The following is a 22,295-nucleotide window of genomic DNA, read 5'->3' as shown; positions in this document are numbered from 1 at the left end:
TGATTTGGTATATTAAGTGATAAGTTACATCAAAAAAGTTTTGTAATAATTATAACAACAATAAAGTAGAATTAATTTAATTACATTCATCATACATCTTTTAAAACATTACACTCATGTATATTCATGAGGTACATTTGAAGTTACAAGTGTAATAATATGAGAAAAAATATATATATTGACAATATATAATTTTTATATATTGTTACTGTATTATCTATCTTCATATTTAATTAATATTGACTATTTAAAAAATAATATACATAAATGATTGATAATATAATTTTATACTGATAATCTATTGATATATTGCACTCATATAATATAAGTAAAAATATTTAAGTAGTTTCTTATGTCAATCTCAAACTAACTATCATCTATAACCGATTGGGAGAGAAACTAGACTAGTCATAATCGTCTTGGATACATGAAAAAACTAAAGTAGTTGTATTTATTGATAATATAATATAAATCTTCAATATATTATCCACTATTTATTTATATTATTTTTTTTAAGAGTTAATAATAATTGAAAATATGTTGAATGACACACTAATAATATGTATCCCTTACTTTTTATAACCGTCACTTCCAATAACTCTGAATCGAACTCTTAAATTTTTTTTTTGTTATCCTGATAATTTCTGTTGGTATTTTTTTTCTCTCAATCTAATAATACATATTAAATTTATAACAGTATCATCTGTTGAAACATAACACAAAGTAAAAAGTGGGAAATGCCAAATTAGTAGTGGCACACACACAGTGCCATTACAGCAACAACTACAACATTCCACATTGTATAGTCAGACTCACATCAAAAAGAAGGTAACCACCGCCACCAACTATATGCCTCACTCCAAAACATGCTAACCCTTCTTTTTTCACCCAAAAAAATATCATCTTTTTCTCTCTCTTCTGTGTTATTCTTTTGTTTGTTAGGGTTTTGAAGATGAACTTCACATGAATACTGATTTGGGTTTTACTTGTTTATGCTTCAGGATTCATCTTGCTGCTTGGTCACTCCAATTATGAGCTAAAGTTGTAAACTTTTGTTTGTGAACTGTGATCATTGTTTTCTATGCTGAATCTGTGATGTTTTTGGGGTTTTGTGTAATTGCATTTGAACTGAACAAGATTCCATTTTTCCTTGTGGGGTTTGCTTTTTTTTTTGCTTTTAGGAAGTAATTTGAATGATTCTAGTGTTGTATGGGTACCTACAATTAGTGAATTAACACATAATTTGTGAAGGCACAGTTTGTTTTTCTCTTTCCATTTTGGATTATTGGTTGTGGAAAAAGGATGGCAGCAAAGTCAAATTCTGGATTTGACTATGATGATATGAATTCTGCTCTGAACCAGCATGCAATATCATTTCAATTTGGTGATGGTATGAGTAGTCTTTCTGAGATGGTTCCAATGAGTAATTATTTTGGGTTGAAGAATGGTTCTTCTGGAATGATGTATTCTGTGAATTCAAGCACCATTAACAATAATCCTATGATAGCTGAAGCTTGCAGTACACGTGGTTCTTCCCTTGTTCATGATTCAGTCCCTGGGCTTAAGCATGATGCTGGGTTAGCTGTTGAGTGGTCTGTTGATGAACAGTACAAATTGGAGGAGAGCCTTGTCCAGTAAGTTGTTTTTTCGTAGTTGTTATTTTTCGGTTCTTTTATTAAATATTTTGACTTCTGTGGCACATTGTAGCATATTTCATAAGTGCATAGTAACTTGTTTGCAGTTTAGTGCTTTTACTTTTTCAGAAAAAATGTTTTGTTGTTTGATTGATCATGTTTTTTTACATGTTTCTGTTGTTGCCAAACTACCAATTCGGTAATTAGTAAGACTGTTTCTGTTAATGGATTGGTGGAGGAACAATCCTCCAATGTCAATGTTAGATAATCTTAAAGATGGATATGTTTGTTGTAAATACAAAGCAGTCATACATATTTGTATTAAGAATTAAGTTGTTACATCCCACATTAGATGAGAATACGAGCAAAGAACCATTTATAATTACTTGGGAAACCCTCCTCCCTTTAGCTAGTTTTCGTGATGAGGTTAGGCCCAATTATTCTAATATAGGTATGGCAGTACCACCGAAGCTCACTAATATATTAAGACTCTCGAACCTAACTGAATAATGAAATAAATCCGGAAACATAACAAGTATGAAATTCCTAAGATTGCATACTTGATTAGAGAAATAATTTTTCCACAATATACTCTCTAAGGTCTTCTAAGATATTCCAAGATATTGTATCTTCTTACCATCGAAAAAAAAGATATTGTATCTTCTGTAATAGAATTGCATTTTAACTGTCATTTAGCTTTTGCTTTTCTTTTTTCTGAAAGAATTGTTTTAAAGTTACTAAGTCATATGTTTTATTGTAAATGTAGAAAAGGGAAAGGGAAAGGGAAAGGCTTAATAGTACATTCAGAGTCTATAATCCCTGCAATGCACAAACTACGAGACTTCTTGTAGCATGTTTTGTTTGTTTTTCTTTGTATGATCATAACATTAACTTTATAGACCAGCACATACCATCTTAGTATCTTGCTGGTGTTCTGTGCACTGCTGTTTCAAGGCTGTGATCATCTGTGAAATGCAGAGAGATTGTCATCTCTGCCGCATTCCTAACTCTCCTGTTTTTGTTGTATTTGTTTTAGTTTTTTCAGCTCTCGGTGCTTCCATATCCTTGCCTGTGATGTACTTATCTTCTTTAAGAACACTTTTATTGTTTTATATTAAAACGCAACTGTATATGCTAGCAAATCTGCAATGTGCACTGTACAATCTATTTGGTTTCTAGAATTGCTAGAATAAACTGGGTATGCTACATTTGTTGCCACACAGTATGTTTACATGCTTGTGCTAATAAGATCTTCCTCTTTCTATTGTTCATATTCAATAACTCTTGTTTTGTTTTCTCCTTTTTTGCTTTCTCTTTCATGGTTAGGTATGCTGATGAGCCAAGTATCTTGAAGTATATCAAAATTGCTGCTTCATTGCGTGATAAAACTGTCCGTGATGTCGCTTTGAGGTGTAGGTGGATGACTGTAAGCTCCTTGTTCGTTTTACAATGTCTTCAAACTTCATATTTTTATACTGCCTATGATGGACACGTATGCTGTGCACCTATCATTGTGTTAAATATGCCGTCTAAGTTGTTTTTAGTTAACATTGGTGTTCTTATAATTTTAGAAAAAAATGTAGTGTAGTGCGTATAACATTTTGTACTGAATAGTAATGCCTGGCTATTCACTTTTTAATCTGACTAGGGCATTGATTTTACCTTCTTCTCTTTAGAAAAAGGAGGTCGTTTGTTATGTGTTTATCTAAATACTAATGTATATAATATAGAAATTATAATACTATAACCTAATCTTTCTGCAATGACTTTTTGCACTCAAACTGTAAACCTATGTTTAGTTAGGTCCATTCCACAAGTTATAACTGTTTCACATCTATTTTTATGTTGACCTTAATTTTGACCTGTTGTGGCTGTTTAGCTTTGTAACTAAACTCCCTGTGATTTGAAGAATAGTTATTTGTAGCTAGTTATTGACCTGTAGCTTAAACAGCAACTGGCGTGTCATTGGATTTTCCAAATTGTGTGACTATAAGGAACTCTCTTCACTATTTGCTCTACATCTGATCATTGATGGTGCAACTCATTTCAAAATCCCAAAATCCCCGAAAATCAGTATTTATTTATAGTAAGGGTCAGTTTATATGGGGTAAAAAAATGGGGGTGAAAATTTCATGTATCATTTTTATTTGTAAAATTGTTTTGAATCTCATCCAAGAAATTTTCACCCTCACATTTACCCCCATACTAAAATGGCCATAAATCAGCTTCTCATCCGAGGATATTGTCATCCTCTGACTCGTATGGAACCTTTTAAAATAATATAACAAGTTTCTATTCTCAATCTTTCAAATCCTTAGTTATTTCATTCTTCTTTTCTTTTCTAAGGCACTGCTTCCACAAGTCCACCGGTGGCTGACTTGTCATTGGCGTTTGGCAGAGTCTACGGCATTTGCAAAGATCAGCCAACATACTATTTCTTTTTCCATACTCTACGCTGTTTTTTCCCTCTCTTCTATGATATAGGTATTCCACTTCCTTTCAGATTGAGTGCTCACAAAACATTAGAGCTTACTAAGAAGTACTACCATTAGTTTGTCTTCTATTTTTCTTTTTGCATAAGTATCTTGCTTATGGTTTGTTGGGATAGAAGAGTAATTATCAAGAGTAGAAAGGGGGCATTCAGAAGATTTTAGATTCTCTAAAAGGGGAAACCCTTGGAGGAGATCATTCTCCTTTTTTGTTCATTTTTTATAAATCATTCAATTAAATTCTCAGTTCTGTTCTTGGGTTTGCAACAAGTGGTTTGAACTGTTGGATTCCGACCAGTTTTTCTATTCTTGGAGTGATGATTAAATAGAGGAACCATCTTATGTTTTCCTTACCATCTTAGTAAAATAGAGAAAAACATCGTATCCTTCTTAACCCTATTCCACTATTCTTCATTAATTCCTTTTTTCTTATTTCCGGAAAGGATTAAGTTTAACCTTTGTAGTTATTGTTTGATTTTTCCTTGGTGTTCTACTTATGACTATATCAAGAGTTGCCATTTATGTTATTGCAGAGACACGATAGACTTGCCTCATTCCTATGTTTTCAAATTCAGCATTCTTTCTTCTTCTTCTTCTCCTCCTCTTATTTTTTTGAGAGGATGTCTTATCATTCCCTGGTTGCTCTGTCCCTCTTTCTTTCCCCTCTCTTTCGAAGTTTTATTTTGCCTAATGTTTTATTTTTGGTGTCTGATGTTTTATCCAAGATTAAACGAAATAGAAAAAACCTATTCAATGTTATGTTTCAACACATGATCAAATTGGTGTCACTTAATTAAATAAATACACCAAGTTAAGTTTCCTTGCTTGTTTTTTCCTATTGAAAAGTGAAAAGTATTGTGTTGTATAAACTTCTATCCAGGAAAAAAAGTATTTTATGTTCTGTAAGAACATAGTGTATAGGCACAAAACTTGGGTACTAATGTAAATAGCATGTTAACATCTGTTTAGAGCTTAGAGTACTGTTTAAACTATTTTGCAGAGAAAGCGGAGGAAACAAGAAGAAAAAAATCTGGTAAAGAAGTTTAACAATAGAAAGGTATGTGAAATTTAGAAAGCTGGTGTACATATATTTTGTTGCTTAGAATTTAGTGTTTCTTGAAGAAGAGTCATGTCAATCATTAGTGATTTTCACTGATTCTCTGCTTCATGTTTGAAGTAGGTTTTTGGATTTCAAATATATTTTACCAATTTACCTCTATTTGGGTAATTTTTACAGATTGACAAGGTACAATTGTATGAGGTTGTTTAGTTGTAATTCTAATCAAGTTCGGGTTTGTGGTAATAAATTGAGGTTTTATTTCTATTTTTATAAAAGAGTAATAATTGGAAGATGAAAAAGAAGAACAAGGTAGTGGACTATATTCTTAAAGAAACAGCATAGGAAATAATATATGCAACCCCATGAAAGAAATCTCTCTGAAGAATCATACGCAAATATCAATGTATATGCCACTAAAACTATCCTATCTCACAAAAGCTTCAAAGTAAAAGCCTATTGCTAAAAATTCTATAATTTTGTTCTCGAGCAAATGCTTCTGAGGTTTTTGTACTTATGCAATAAGAATGGAAGGATATTGGTAATAACTACCCAATTGTGCCGACCTTGTTGATGATGACTCATATGTTATGTCAATAAACAAAACATGCTTATGTTGCAAACCATAATCGGGACTCTTGTTTTGATATATTGAATTGATTTATGTCTTTGAGATCTAATGTTGATTGAGGAAGAAGAACTAATATTCTAAAGTCATGATTCTTCAGGATAAGCCAGTGGAATCTTCACCAAAGCAATATTTGCAGTCTGCTCTGCCCCCGAGCATGGCAACATATTCTTGTATGCCACACCATATAGACAAAAGTCACCGAATACTGTATGATGGTTAGTACAATAATTTCTTGTTTATAATAATGTAAAGGTTTGAATATGTTTTTTTGTTCACACTGATTTTAGTCCGTGTTTTTTTAAAAGTATTTAGTCCCTCCATTTTGAGTCAATGTTGATTTTTGTTTCCGTTGTTAACTTTGGATGGAAAATACAAACGTGGAGGGGCTAAATACTTAAAAAAGAAAAAAACATGGGGATTAAAATCATCACGACCCATAAATGTATGGATAAAAAACACTGATTTTAGTTTAGTCCTCATGTTTCTCTTTTTTAAGTATTAGTCCTTCACGTCAGCATTTTCCATCCAAGTTAGCGCCAGAGAACGAAAATCATTATCGACTTAAAATGGAGAGATTAAATTTCTTCAAAAAACACAGCCTAAAATCAGCACAACCCATAAATGTAGGGACCAAAAATGTATTTAAAACTAATGTAAATATTACTCATTATCTACTCGAACCGCTGACATCCGCCACAGGGTAAACCACCGCCTCTCAGGCCCCGACTGATTCTACCATAGAGGCCAACGATAGACAATAACTCCCCCCCGAACACAGCTTACAACTTTCATCGTACTGTGCTCTCCAAAGAGCAACTCTTCTCAAAATCTCAAAAGGTGCTGAGTTGGAATCCCATTCTAACTAAGGATTCTTGTGGTTCCAGAGGATCCAGCTACAGGAGAACCGGGAACGGAGAGCTCCCCCCCCTTTTTTTTCTGCCCGACTCTTTGGTATTAAGAATGCTGGTTTTAAGAATTTAAGAATGAGTGATTGCCCTTCTCCGACCCTTCCTGTCCAACCTGAGAGCGGGTAGCTAATGCGTTCCGCTTTTTTTTTAGAATTCTTATTTATTTTATTTATTACAATTAGGAAAAATTTAGTAAATTAATACAAATTTTTTTAATAATTAATAATAAATTTAGTAAAAAAATCCAATTATTGACAATTCTATATTAGGTGCATGTCTTTCGATAGTCTAGAGTGTAAATCTGTTGTAGTTAGGTGAACTGCTCAGCTTATTTACTTATCCTTTTTCATTTTTTAGTTACCAAACTCTTTTGGTGTTTTACATACTCAGAATCCCAGCCCCTTCCCATCTTTTATTCTGTGTCTTTGTATCGCTGGTACTCGTGTCCTTATTCTGTCAATTACTTTTTTCCTTTTTGAATTTCAGGAATATGTGGTCCTGTGAAGCAACTCTTGGAGCTAAATGCTCAAGTACTTAATCAAATCAACGCCAATTTATGTACTTACAAGGTCAATATTTCAATGTTAATTTTTATTGGTATTTTTTCTAAATTTATAAATAATGGTGCAACTGATGATTTTAAAGCCCTTTGAAAATGTGGGAGATTTTCTTAACCTCCACTTTTAACAAATGATTGAAACTGAATGGTGAAAACTTACCACGAAATACTTCAATAGTTCAATGTTATTGATAATCTGAATTTAGCGATAATTTGTCGATGAACAAATTCATACTTGCTTTCATATTGTTTTCTTCTTCTTTTTATTATGTATTTATTTAGTGTGCATGGGCATGTTATCATCATATTATTCACATATAAATTATCTTTGGCCTCTACGCTCCGATAATGATAATGTTCTTTGATAAACAGTTGCAGGATAACATCGATCTCTTTGGTCACACAAGGAACAATATTAATACCATTCTCAATGAGTATGTGAATATCCCTAATACTATTAAATCATGCAAATCCATTTTTCACTAGATCTGGTTTTGATGCCTATTCCCTTCTGAAGTTCACTGATTAAGTTTGTGCAGTATGACCCAGATGCCTGGCATAATGAGCCAAATGCCCCAACTTCCCGTTTCCATCGACGAGGATCTTATCAGTAGCATATTCCGTAATAAAACATAGGTAAGCTATTAGTGAACTGTATTCATTTCTCGAATTCCTTTATTGAAATTATAAAATCATGCTTTCTTGTGTTGTGTGTGCAATATGCTTCGATAATCAATTGAAACCCGTTCACATGCAAATAGAAATAGGTTCAATATACGAAGGAGATGAAGAAAGTAAAGAATTAATGGCAAATTCTTTAGCTTATAGCCAATATCGGTGGATTTTAACTCATGATAAAAAAGTTTGGATATATGACTAGAATTTTAGAAATTTTTAGCTTTGGTTGGAAACTTAAATCTTCTTTTGTCCTCTTGAAGCTTTGTGTAATCCTAATTAACAATTAGAGCCAAGTATTGCTTATCTGAGATTAACTACAAATAAACCTTTTCCCTCGATGTCTTAGCAATCCCTCGGTTGTTAGTCAGTCTGTCGATAGGATTGATGAACACCTTGAGGACGACTGTCACCTGTTGCTAGGGATTCTGGTGAGTTGGTCTCATTTGGTTCGAGGCTCGTCCTCAAACCAATCCATATCTCATGGTTCAAATGTTGAAAACCAAACCAAACTATACTATGTGTTTTTGTGGAACTGATTGACCAAAGATTGTTCAAGGTTTGGTTAATTGTTTCATTTCCAAACCACAATTTCTGTGTTTTAGCTTGGGCATTCAAGTTCTTGCCCCTTAGCTAAAAAACATTGTAAAGTGGTTCGATTATAATAACAATAGCAATAATTCAATTTCCAATTGAATTAACAATGAAAACGAATGCAAAAATGCAACTACCGAAAATAAAATTAGTAATTAGCAAGCAAAATTGGCTGAGTTAACGTGGTGTGGCATTGTAAACTGAACCATGCCATAAAGATTTGTAAACCAAATGAAAGAAAACCACTTAATAAGGAACTAGACCAATTAAATGTTCTGGTTTGGATATATTAGGAGTGCGTTATGTTTGGCTGAAGAGGATGAGATTGACACAACCGTAGGGTTGTTGCTTAATGACCATGACGTTATGGGTTCAAATCCTAGAAACAACCTCTTCACTTGTGAGGATAAGGTTACATACATTTACTCTCTCCGGACCTCACTAAGTAAGAGCCTCATGCACTGGGTCACCCTATTATGTTCAGCTGAATGTTAATTTGACTTAATCATCACAGCTTAGTGGTGTTACTACCCCGTATTTCGTGCCACTTAGTCAGAGTTTATATTATTATTATTATGTTCTCTTGTCATTCTTAATTTCATATTGAATGACTTAAATATTTGTTATACACTGCTGTGAATCTTACACAAGTTTGTTTCCCCCTTAAATCTCTAAGAGCACATCTTTTATAGTCATATTATTGAAACTGAAGCATAAAAAATCAGTTTCAAAAGTTGATAAGTTTGTGCATTACCAATTGAAGGTGGCAAATTGGTAACTCCAACAAGATATAGCTTATTCCAAGGTGTGTAGAGAATCTGAAATTTTTATGTGGAAGTCTTAGCTGCAATGTTTGTTGCTGCATGCAATTGAGGAGCCACAGCATAACTAAAATGTACTTAACTTCAGGGCATTCTGTATTTTCCTAATCCAACTTTGATCTTATTCCTCTCCAGTTTCTTTGATCTTTTGATTGAAAATTTGTGTTTTAGTTGTATAAATTAAACCTTTTTTTTGCCAAAAGAAGAAAGAAAATAGGCTAGCAATTAGTATAGCACTACAACAACTAAGCCTTAATCTCACTAGGTGGGTCGGTTATATGTGTCAAACAATGTCATAATGTTCTATCGTAAATCATATTTATTAATTACTATAATGATTATTGGTAATACTGATCCTTCTGCCTTGAAGGATCAACCTTCCCTTATGGATGTTTTATTTTAGACAATGATATCTTTGAGCCTTTCTTGAAATATATTACATTTTAAAGCAGTAATAAAAAAAACATATATGTTTTTCCTCTGGTTGGTATATGTATATATATTGAGGTGATGATTTTATTCTTATAAAACTTTGGTCTAAAAATAAATAATTATCAAATAGTTGTAAATTAATTTTGTCAGACAAATATGTTTTTATTTTTAACCCAATTTAGTCCAAATTGTCTCACAAGCTTACCAAATAGTTATTTTTTCGATAATTTTTACCAAATAGTTATTGAAGATTTTGTTCTTGGAACAATTTTATCCCAAGAAATAGAACTATCAAATAGTTGATAATGATTTTTTTCGTGAGACCAAATTTGTTTTTAAAACTCAGTTTACTCAATATCCATTATAATAATAATTATAATCGTTGACTTTAATAAATTATAATACTTATTCTTATTGGGACATTCCAAATGCAATTTTGTATACTCTAAAACTTAGTATATTTGCTGTGGAAACTACTAGCAAAAAGTGTTTTATTACTTTTATATGTTACACGAGAGCTAACATTTTGTGTAAGTTAATGTATAGAAAAATATGTATATAGCGATAGTGTAAAATTTTTATACATTGTTATTATATCATTCACTATTTATATATAATTATAATTGATTCTTTAAAATAAGTAATTTAAATGAATGATGGATAATATAATGATTGTGTATTAAATTTTATACTAAGAATATATAAATATGATTGTTTTCGTATATATGATGTCGACTCCCCTAAAAGTCTTGCAGGTATTCATATTTTTTTCATTACAGGCAAAAACAACCGTATTATATTTATTGTTTCGGTACTTCATATTATTTATTTTTTTATAAATATTTAGATGCATATTTCATTCTCGTATTATGATATCGTTTTCGTTTGATACATTTTTATAAATACATTTTTCATATGATTAGATTTTTAATTGATGAAACGCATATATGCAAGTAATTTTCTAGTGAAAGAGATGACAATAAAAATTGGGCTATTGTACTCTATTATTTGCTTATTTTGCTTAAAACACTAATAAGAAAATTAAAGTAATAGAATAAATTTCATTACCAAACTAATAAAAAGTTAAAATATTTTTCATTATGGTTATATTTTTATTTGTTTATTTATTATTTCATCAATATTTGGTGTTCATAGAGTGTAATCTTATAGTCCGTTTTTTACTAACAATGTATCTCCTTATCATATGGATAAGAAAATAATGCATTTTAGGGTGTGTGATTGCCTCTCCCAACAAGTGTTATTCTCAAAAATTGAACTATTGATTTTTTGATATTTCTGAAGATCTATAAAACTTTACACAAATTGATGGTGGATCTAACTTTTTACAATACATTGATATTTTTTTTATGTTGTGGACATTATGACTTGGTGAATGTTTGATTATTGGGTTTAGTTCTCCCATTTGGAAAGTCAAATTTTATTTTTCAACCTCATGCTTTCCATCTTCATGTATTTTTTTTCTCTTCCACCTTAATGTTTCTCTGCCTTGTAATGATGGGTTAGAAATCATTTGGCTTATCATTTTCAAGTGGTTGAGATTCATTATGTTCCATTTTAACCCGACAAACAATATGAATATCATTATAAACTATAAAAAATCAAATCCAACCAATGAAAAACAATACATTCACACTCAAATATATAATCACAATTTTCAACACCATAAATCTATAGGTCCACAATATTTGTTTTCCATATTGGACAATAATCTTTTATGGTTTTTGGTCATGCTTGCTACCTGGAGTTTAATTAGTAATCATGAAAACCAAAATGGAGAGGAAAAAAACTAGGGGTGGCAATGTGGGCCGGCCCGGCCCGCCATTGGCCCACCAAAATAAGGGCTGGCCCGACCCAGCCCGTATTGTTAAAAGGGCTCAAAATGCCAACCCGACCCATATTTTGCAGGGCTGGCAGGCTGACGGGCTGGCCCGTTTTCCCTCCAAAATGTACATAATTAAAACTTTTAGACAAAAAATAATCAACAAACTTGATAGATGTCTTTTAAAACAAAAAATCACAAACATAAGTCTACAATATTACAATAACAACATAACATCTTAGCTTAAAACTTGTAAATTCTAAAGAAGAAACCAGTTGCCACGCCCCTCGCACAGCACAGTGTCACACACTTTAGTTTTTTTATTTTTTAACAATGGCCCATCGGGCCAGCCCGGCCCGGCCCGTCTTGGCCCGTCTAAAAAATGGGCTACTAAAACGGGCTGAATATGGGTTTTTGGGCTAAAATCCTCAGCCCGGCCCGCTAAAAATAGTCATCCGAACGGGCTGGCCCGTCGGGCCAAGCCCATATTGCCACCCCTAAAAAAAACTAGTCCAGTACCTATGGTTTTCTTAGTGAAGTGAAGGGTTATTGAAGATAATAGTCAGGATCAAAACTTTAATAGAACCATGATAAAGAAGAAAAAATCAGTTCTTTGAACTAAAAATATCAGAGTGAGAAGTATACAAATCAATCAAAGGCAGTTTTGTGGTGGCAACAAATTCATCTCATTAGGGGCAGAGAGCTTCACAATTTAAAAGCTTAGAGTCATTGAAATAACTTGATAAAGACCAAAATAAGGCAAAAGCACACACCTCATTGCAAAACATATCCAAAACAACTCACCTTATTGCAGCATAAATGCATAATCACCTGGTGTGTTGCAATTTAATGGGATTATATGACTGATTGAGATCACATAATAGGAAAGAAATTTACAAGGATAATACTATAGTTTGAGGCCCTGTCATCTCTGCCAACTCCTCGGGGGTGCACTCCGGCATGTCGCCTTGATTCACCCCAACGCCCAACTGAGCAATCCAAAACCAAAGCCAGATAAACCAATACAAATTTCAATTGAATTGAAAAAACTGCGAGTATAAATTGTTCAAACCTTGTCCACAACTTTCACAACCAGCATTGTCTTTGAAATACAAAAGCAAGAAGAAATTAGGTCATCCAAAAGGTTCATCTCAAGTAAAATGTGTATCAATATTTCATCTGGCACATTGAATGCCATGCCAATATGAAGCTAACAAGTGCCTCCTCTTTTTAATGGTAAAAAAGGAAAATGATATATCTTCTCATACAATTAGGCTGCAAATCCTCCTATACATATAAAATGATGACCTGTCACATGGTAGTATTATCTGTGATTGATTTATAATAAGTAAATTGTGTCACTTTCTTATGTAGGAGGAGTTGTAGACTGATTTTGTGAGAGAATATATCATTTACTCTTTAATATCGAGTATTATGCGTAGATATCCCAAACAAGAAGCTACATGCAATAGTCCCTGAAAAGACATGGTTTCCACTCCAAAAAACTAACAAACTCTGGATTTAAGGATAATATAAAGCAACTGAAATATGATCATAAACAGCCAACACATGTTGAAGGATGTCAATGCACCAGTGTTATTTGCTGCTATTTTTAATAATGGCGTCTACTTCCGTCCCTATCTCGCCCATAATCTCTATCTCGATCATCATAATCCCAGTCTCGAGCTCTTCCCCGATCCCTCTCTCTACTTCGACTTCTTTGCCTCTCTTTATCATTTCGCTCTTTGTGCCTGTTATAACCATCATTATGTTCCCGTCCTCTGTCTCTACTCCTTTCTCTAGCATCCCTATCAATCCCTGCCAACAGATCAACCATTTTATAATTTCATACAAATGCATCAATGATCATGAGTCAGTGATATAATCATCTATGTAGCTCTCATCTGCCTTCTTGGTTAGTTATTACCATGCCTTCAACTTTAACCTCTCAAATCAGCTTTCTAGAGGAAGACCAAAAATGATATAACAAAAGGAGATATGAGGATCCAATCATTATTCTTAGAGAACATGTATATATTTGAACTACAGTTACATTAGGGTCGTGAGGATTATTCAAAGATGTAATACTGCCACGGGATGTGTAGGGGGCACTAGAGCAGTCACTGAACTGAAACTTATGAGCAACCCAGCTCACCACAGATTCAAGCCAGGCTGGGTTGGGTTCTTCAGCTTGGAAAAGTCAGGGGCTCTGGGCTAACCTCCAACTGCCTCAATTGAACTGTGGTTGCCTTGGGTTGAATCAAGGCTAGGTCAGTTGGAAGACCTTATGAAACGAAATTAAAAAAATTGTGCATGGGTTGAAGCCAACCTGACAGGTCTCAATCAGAAATGATCAAACAAAATATCAAAACCCAAACCCTGATCCATTTTCTTTTTCATCCAAAAATAAAGTCAAATCCCCAACCCTGGCTGGTTATTTTTTAAGTTTGTTTTTTCACTCTTCAAAGTTATGGTGAACCAGCCCATTCAACCCACCAATCTATTACAGCTTGACCCAGGTAAGCCAAAACCCAGCTGACAACTAAAATAAGCCAACCTGGCTTGGCTCATTTTACTGTTAACCCATAATGAGACAACCCAAGTATGCTGTCTTGACTCAGTTAGATTACCTTAGAACTGGGAGCAAGAATGCTGAGGGAACTCTGAAACAAATATAGAACATGAATTTGAGGTCGTCTGAGTGGAGGAGTATCAAAGTTTCACCTATTCCTTAAGGGTTTGAATTTTGGAGGGGAGGGAATGGAAAAGGAAGACTTATAGGTTAGGAGCCATGAAATACACTTGTGAGATGGCTCTGACGCCTTCCTTTTCTCTTCTCTCCCTTCCAAAACTCAACTCGCAAACAGACTCTAAGGCATTGGTGCAATAAATTAAGGAGAACGGACCATTATAGAAATGCAAGACATACCTAGTTCCTCAACCTCCCACCCAGCACGCCCAGAACCAGGAAGAACTCGTGCAGCTTCAGTTTGCTGTGCTTTGGCACGAAATTTCTTCTTAAGATTTCCAAACTCATCATACAGTTCACCATCATCCTGACAGTAAAAAAACAGATCATAAAACCAAGGTAAATTGTATGCAATTTCTTATCTAACGTTCAGATAATCTTACTTCAGCTTCCCGCCTACGACGTTTAGTTTCCTCTAGTTCTTCTTCATCCAGCTCTTTGTAACCTCCAGCTCGCCCTCCCCTGTTTGAACAGAAGGTGCGATCCTTAATTTAGCAGTATACTTTACATAAAATGTCCATAATGAAATGAATTAGAATGAGTTGACCAGTGAAGCAGGCAACAAAGTAATTAGAAATAAAATAAAAACATGTATAGAATTAAACCAAGGAAATCCCATATTCTCAAATTAGAAAGAATTAACCATATTAAAAAACAGAGATTAATGATGAACCCCAACAATTGGTTTCATGATAAATCCTTAACTTGTTTTCCCTATGTAGAAATATGTTGACCCAGACTTCTTAAGCTGGAATGCCCTTACAAGGACATAGTTAATCACTTAATTGTATTCACCAGAAAACATAAAGCAAAACATGTTTTCCTTATATCTCTTGTTCTTTTGTATAAAGTTAGCCAGGATAAAATGCAATAAGTTTAACAAGAGAACTTAATTAAGAACACAAACCACACACTAACCTACGCACCGTACCACAAATGGTCAGGGATAAGCTAGCTGCAAATGTAAAGATATAAGAAGACATTATACTATGATATTCTTCGGATTTGATTCTTTCTTCCTTCTTTGTTTAGTTTAAGAGGCCGGTCTACAATGGATGCTCAAGCATGAAAAGGGCTTGAAGTAGTTAGATAATATCTAAAAATTTCCTACAAATGTAAAGTAACAGTGGCAACATTTCTATTGCCAACATTTGAATACAAATAAAGATTATGTTAGTACTGCTGTCCAGGACAAGACACAGGATTGAGGCCCTCCAGTCCAGTTTGTCCAGCCCATATTTGCTATGTACAGGATTTTTCACACTTATTCTAAAATGCACAAATCACAGAGGCAACTGGAATAGGATGGGATGTCCTCTTCTTGTTGCCTAGGTTGTTAGCTATAGGATATTATTACCCAGTTAGTCAGTTATACTTAAGGAGAGGTGTGCAGAGTTGTCAAAGGGAAGACGTAGCATGTGAGGGGTAACCTATTATTTTTGGCATATGCTTAGGCCTAAAAAAAGTTGTCTTCCAGAAGGGGGAGCATTGATCCGCACCTGTGAAACCTTTTTCAGTATATTTCATAATACAGTCCCTGTTTATCAAGTGCTGCTCTTGTTGAGTAGTTTTCAATTTTCAAGCAAGGACTATATGCAAACTCGAATGGAGGCTAGTGTGACTGCATTGGAGACATCCCTAAAAAATCAAGAGTATGGTCAACTCCCATTACACTCCATTTCTTTCTGTCAGACCCACTATTAAATCCAATCATAGCCTCAGGGAATTGCATTATTCATAAGATTCTATATATACTATGGTTTTTAAGTCAGCTTGCATTCATTTTAAAAATAAAACAAGTATTGTCAGGCCAACATCATATGTTCATGAAAAAAAATCACACAAGAAGACAAAAGAATCAGGTAAAATTCACATCTCAGGTGCCAGTACTAGTATCAGTAGTATGTTCTTAACTTGTATTGAACAAGTACCAAAAGAATCAAATACAATACCTTACACCACCCTCGCTAGTGCCAGGCTTATTGGTGTTGCAAATATTGCATTTGTTACGCTTTGCCCAATTGATATTTGCACACCTGAGCAAAAAAAAACAAAACGGAGACTATTCATCAAATTAAACTTCAAAATATAAATTTTAAAAAAAGGAGGCCCAATGCACGAGGCTCCCACGTAGATATAAGCAGTGTTACCCTCACAAGCGGAGACTTTATTTCGAATAAAATGAATAATAAAAACTCCATAAATCACAACAGAATGTGTGGGGCGTCAAAGTCAAAATGTAGCATATTCAAGTGAAAAATATACACAAGCAACTATCAAAAGTATTAAAAGATACTATATCCAAAATTAACTACCAAAGGGACATACACCAAAGAGTAATAGTTACAGAAGCATCACAAAACTATCAATGCTTATCTCATTGATTGTTATAAATATTTTTATTTTTATAGTTTTTTTTTTCTGGTGAAGTGGAAAACCTAGTGAGAAATAGCACTTGCCCATCACGATATTCACCCGAAAGCACTTTCCCACACTAAACTACCTACATTGGAACATTCCACCCTCGCCCTACCATACTTCAAAAGATACCCCCAGTCATTGAAATACTAAACTGTATCCACAGCAGCCATCACATGACCTCCCAATATCCATTTAATGTTACGGCCACTAGATTTACTAATATTTCACAGACAATGATGACTCTCAAATTGAGGCTTCTAACAAATGTGGAGGTAAAATTAGTAACGAAATTACAGATTAAATGAAACAAAATTAAAGTTTAGGGGTGCAAATGCAATAAGGTAATGGTGGGGATGTGCAAATTACCCGGAAAATACACCAGCTAGTCCATCCAGTCTCACAGAGTGTAAGGGCAGGATTTGTAATGAATTGGCACCAATTAAACAGGAAGCAGTATCGTGTTTGAAGAAATCTTTATGCATGCATGCATGCATGCATGCATGCATAAAGGTTGTATATTACATGCATACACAATATCTAAATATCATAGATCGGTTTACTAATATTTAAACTTCTAGCCAACCAGTCGTCCAAAATAATATAACACAATCAGGTAATTCAATTTTAACTTAGCAACATGTTTTGTAAACTTATAACATGTAAGAAGCTTCCACATGCTATCGCCTAATTAATTAATGGAATCTTAATAACCACAATTTTGAACGGAAACTGATTATATAGAAACCAGACCAAAAAACTAAAAATAAAAATATTAATAATGATAAAAAATAACTTGAAGACAATGCGTGAAAAATCGTACATTGGACAGGACCAATCATTGGGTCCAAAGAGTCCACCACCTGGACGACCAGCACTCCCAGTATCCTGTCCGCCACGTCCCTTGCCACGGCCACGGCCACCTGCAGCACCTGGAGCGCCAGCTGGGCGAGCAGTTCCACAGCGGTTGCACGCACCACGAAAAGCAAAATTCACATTGTTGCAACTGCAATGATAACAAAAAAATGTTACTCCAAACAACAAATCATCTATTAAGACATGAAGAGTAAAAGAAAAAGAAAGAGCAGCTCACCAAGCTCATATCACAGACCTTGTATTCGTACACATCCAATCACCATCTTGTTTCCAAGCTTTGCCTGAAGTTTCATTTCGACCTCTACCTCTTCCACTACCCCCATTAACATCCGCAGGAGTTTCCTCTACTCCAACATTATCAGAAACAAGTGGTTCTACCACTGGATTGAATGTTTGGTCATCCTTGTTTTTTGACTCTGCTATATAAACTCCTATGGTACTACCATGAAAATCTTTGTTGTTAAACCATTCAACAGCAGCTAAAGCAGCATGTGGGTCCTCGTATGTTACGGTAGCATCTCCCTTTGGTTCATTAGTCTCTTTGTCTCGATATAACCATATTTTCGGTCTCCCTGTGCGTTTATCCTTCTGCAGATCATAGATAGTAGTAATACAGAAAATTTATAAGAGGTGATTTGAGATGGAAATATGGAATGTAACAGAGAAAGTAGGAACATTTAAAGCCAAAGAACTGATAAATTTAACAAATATCAAATCAATTAGTTAATGGAAAATTGAAACTAAATATTTGTTTCAGTCCTCATACAGACAATGCCAGATAAAAAGACTTGGAAACGATAAAAACTGATAGATACTGCTATTTCACTAAGACAATATAGAGAAAGTGCAATGAGAAGAGCTTCGACTAGAGAGAAAACAACACAAAAAATGTAGAAAACAAGCAAAGGAAATACAGGAGGGGAGAAAGGGATGGTGTTGCAGTCTTTGTACCTCTCCACTACATGCACCCTACACCTTATACATGTCCCCTCCGCTCTCTCTCTCTCACACACACAAACATCAATACATAACTATCTTCGCTAATAGCTGGCTGACAAGAGGATATTTTTTGTAACACCCATTTCCTCTAGGCCCAATTGCATCCACCTTGTTTCCCTTCTTTCTTCCTCTTCTTGTATACACATTAACACATGTAAAGTGCCCACAAAAATAGCTCCATTCAAGTAACCACAATTTTATATAGAAGAAATTTATTGGAGAAAAACTTACAAAAGGAGCAACGTTAAGGAATCCATTTCGGGTCAATTTGGCCCATGAAATTGGATTTATAGTTTGGAATAGTAATTCCAAATTTAATTCCTCCGAATTTGGATTCATTCAGAATCATAAATTCTATGTGTGGTTGTGCAAAAAATTAGAGCATAGAAGTAAAACAGTACACGAGATGAGGATAATACATCCTCACAAAGAGCAAAACAGAAGAGAAACAACTATGCTAAGAGATAGAGCGACGCAACAATGCAATAAAGCATGCCAGTTCCTCATAACATTTCTCCCTCGATTCTTCTCTATTCCCCATCCCCCTCCATCAGCCTCTCTCTCCCTCAATTTAACCTTCAATTTCTCTTTTCTGGTTAGATGTCACTACATCAGAATTCAGAAACCTATATCAACACTGAATATACAACAATATCCAAATAATATAATTCATGCACCATTCATAAGTTTCTTATGAAACAGAAATAATTCCATAATTACCTTATACATATTACTACTACATTTGATGTACGATTTTCTGATCTAACCTACTGAAGACATAAATTTCACAAGAAAAAACAGAACGAGAAGATCAATTTGAACGATACCTGCAAAGGTTCCATACCTTTACTAATCCAATTGTCCCAAAAAATTCAGCCAACATATTCTCGTCAGTCCCATAAGGCAAGTTGCATACATAAATAGAGCCATTTGAAGGACCAAATTTTCCAGGAAGGCTTGCCATGGGCACCAAATTCTCAAAAATTGAAGGAATGAGAACCACCAGAGCTCTGGGAAAACAAACAAATAATATTTTCTTAAGACATAACAACAGAACTTAGAAGCATGGCCAATAGCAGACATGCTTATACGGTCACACACAGAAGTGAAAATGAAAATCAAACCAGCCAAATACACTGTAACGGAAATCAGAAGACATATCTATGGCCACCCGATATTCTATCATGAGATTGTTATCAACAACAAACATCACTCACACAAAACAGATTTTACAAATCAAAAAACAAAATATGGAAATAGAAGACTACATGGGTCTAACAGGTTGTTGCAGAATTGGGTGGTTGAGATCATAAGTGTTTTTTTTTCTTCATTTGTTGCATAACTACAAGCTGTGGATAATGTGGATATTCAGTGTCGCTACTCCTTTCAAAATTGGGTGTTTACATTCAGTTATCAGCTATACAATAAATAAATTCAACATTTGGGAGTTGCATTATTAATCATCATTTAAATCTATATTAAAAAATTTCTAATCCTTATATTCTTTCACATTTTTTCCAAACCCAAACAGTGTTTCAAATTGTGGACCGTATCACGTGATGCGGCTGCAATATTGCAGTTGTGGTGACAGCCACAACCACATCATACTGCAACTGTGAAGTGACACCGAATCACAATGATGCAAACGCAACGGGCCGCAACGTAACCGCATTTGGGCCGCATCATACAGCATTGATATCAAAAATATCTTTTTAATCACACAATAATTCACACCACAATGGCCAAAATAATCGCAATCACAGTAAACGCAACCACGACTACAACATCAATTTAAAACACTGCACCCAAACTATAATCATGCATGTTCTTGGAGCTATCCATTAGCAAAAAAGCAAAATCACACTCATAAGCCAACTAAAAGAACACCCCAAAACTTCAAAATCCAAACTGAAACACCATCAATTTCATAAGCCAAGTAGCCAACCTAAAGAACCTAAAAAAGTAGAATAAATCCTGACATACACTACCTCCAAAAACAAAAATGAAGCTATAATATAATCACCACTGAAGCCAAGCAAATACTGAACTCAAAATCAAAATTCCGATATGAATATATTTATCAGAAACTAATGCAATATACAATTAAATTGTGCAAAGATTAACCCTAGAAGCGAGATAAGAAGGAAAAAAACATACTCAATTTCGAGCTACACGGAAATCCAAAAGAACTAACAGATTGAAAAAATTCAGGAAAAATCACTAGTTCGAATAGCGGATCGGAAATCGAAATCAAAGACGGAAATAAAATAAGAAGATGAAATTTGAGGGGTGGAAAGTGAGAAATGGGAGGAAGTAGCAGATAGAAACCCTAACGTGGAGATGAGAAGGGTAAGTGGGTGAATGAGAAGGGCTTATTGTAATTTGGGATGAGCTTCACGTTTTATATTTTATATTTATTTTTTTATACCAAGGCTTGTAATTTGGGATCAGCTTACCATTTTATCTCTATTCTATTTACTATTTAATAAAAAAAAAAATTGCCACATTAGTCATGTACACATGTCAATACTAACTTTTGTCACATTAGCAAGTGACACATGTTAATATTTTATGCAAAAGTTTTCTCTAAAAAGTTTTCTACTTCTTGTTGTGTAACCTCACCTCACACATAAGATGAAAATTTGTCTTTACTATTTGTTTCAATTTAACATTACAGTTCATTATCTTTTTCTCACATTTTTTTCTATTCTTCCATATTTTTATCTCACATTTTATTCTAAAACATAAAATTATCTCTCTACTTTTTACTCTCTCATTTCATCACTTTTCTTATCTTTTACCAATTTTTTATCTTCTTGGTTCGTATTCTTCTTCCATTTCATTTCACCTCTGATGTCTCTTATTGTTGATTCACCATTGAAGCATTATTGTAGGTTAGTTTTCTATATATTTGTGTGTCTAATATTTTGTTTGTAAAATTTTCTACTAAAAGTAATTATTATTTTAACAAATAACATATGAATTGTCATTATTAGGTTGTAATATAATTGTTGAAAATGGCATATGGATTGTCTATACGAGGTTGTAATATAATTTTTATCTTTTTGGTTCGTATTCTTCTTCCATTTCATTTCATTTCACCTTTGATGTCTCTTATTATTGCTTCACCCTTGAAGCATTGTTGTAGGTTAGTTTTCTATATATTTGTGTATCTAATATTTTGTTTGTAGAATTTTCTACTAAAAGTAATCATTATTTTAACAAAGAGCATATGGATTGTCTTTACCAGGTTGTAATATAATTGTCGAAAATGGGGTCGACAACGATAGATGATACAGAGGAAGAAAAAAGATAATAGCCCGTGACAATTTGGTATTCTGATTATTTTCCTGTCAATTTGTAAATAAATAATTGTTTAAAAATAAACACTAGAGAATGTACTATATGTCATCTTACCTAAACTAGAGCAAGAAATTGTATGTATTTTAATAGTCATTTTTATATTATTTTAGCAAAATAAAATCAACCTATAACTTTAAATTTAAAGTATACATTTTGTGATAATATCATTTTTTCATTTTTCCTGTTTTTAATGTCATTTTGTGATGTACAAAGATTTGTATTTTGATTTAAGATTATATTTTTTTATTAT

General features: G+C 33.7%; 2 protein-coding genes and 1 long non-coding RNA gene across 9 annotated transcripts; 2 read left to right on the top strand and 1 right to left on the bottom strand.

Annotated features, from left to right (window-relative positions):
* On the top strand, positions 56-15,450 carry LOC109360391. The gene is made up of 3 exons (XR_002109169.1): positions 56-65; positions 14,715-14,728; positions 15,156-15,450. It is a non-coding gene; the product is annotated as an uncharacterized LOC109360391 (long non-coding RNA).
* LOC109360388 lies at positions 712-9,601 on the top strand. Of its 4 annotated transcripts, none has more exons than XM_019605255.1 (9): positions 712-1,423; positions 1,553-1,634; positions 2,961-3,060; positions 5,124-5,180; positions 5,909-6,026; positions 7,206-7,288; positions 7,651-7,712; positions 7,818-7,914; positions 9,311-9,601. In XM_019605255.1, exons 1-8 carry the CDS (start codon positions 1,303-1,305, stop codon positions 7,912-7,914), a joined length of 720 nt encoding a protein of 239 aa, XP_019460800.1. In that variant the 5' UTR covers positions 712-1,302; the 3' UTR covers positions 9,311-9,601. The 4 variants fall into 4 exon arrangements, with proteins under 4 accessions (XP_019460800.1, XP_019460797.1, XP_019460798.1 ...); XM_019605253.1 differs by having other exon boundaries at positions 716-828; positions 1,002-1,634; XM_019605252.1 differs by having other exon boundaries at positions 713-1,634.
* On the bottom strand, positions 12,681-20,955 carry LOC109360386 (transcription initiation factor TFIID subunit 15-like). 4 transcript variants are annotated; one of them, XM_019605246.1, is made up of 8 exons: positions 20,840-20,955; positions 19,527-19,692; positions 17,919-18,271; positions 17,631-17,813; positions 16,342-16,425; positions 14,773-14,851; positions 14,570-14,696; positions 13,157-13,458 (listed from the first exon to the last, which is right to left on the bottom strand). In XM_019605246.1, exons 2-8 carry the CDS (start codon positions 19,644-19,646, stop codon positions 13,253-13,255), a joined length of 1,152 nt encoding a protein of 383 aa, XP_019460791.1. In that variant the 5' UTR covers positions 19,647-19,692; positions 20,840-20,955; the 3' UTR covers positions 13,157-13,252. The 4 variants fall into 4 exon arrangements, with proteins under 4 accessions (XP_019460792.1, XP_019460793.1, XP_019460791.1 ...); XM_019605247.1 differs by lacking the exon at positions 20,840-20,955 and having other exon boundaries at positions 12,681-13,458; positions 19,527-19,894; XM_019605248.1 differs by lacking the exon at positions 20,840-20,955 and having other exon boundaries at positions 12,681-13,458; positions 19,510-19,620.

Source organism: Lupinus angustifolius, chromosome LG11 (assembly GCF_001865875.1).
Source record: "Lupinus angustifolius cultivar Tanjil chromosome LG11, LupAngTanjil_v1.0, whole genome shotgun sequence".
Classification (NCBI taxonomy): Eukaryota; Viridiplantae; Streptophyta; class Magnoliopsida; order Fabales; family Fabaceae; genus Lupinus; species Lupinus angustifolius.
This window is presented reverse-complemented; position numbering and strand designations above follow the sequence as displayed.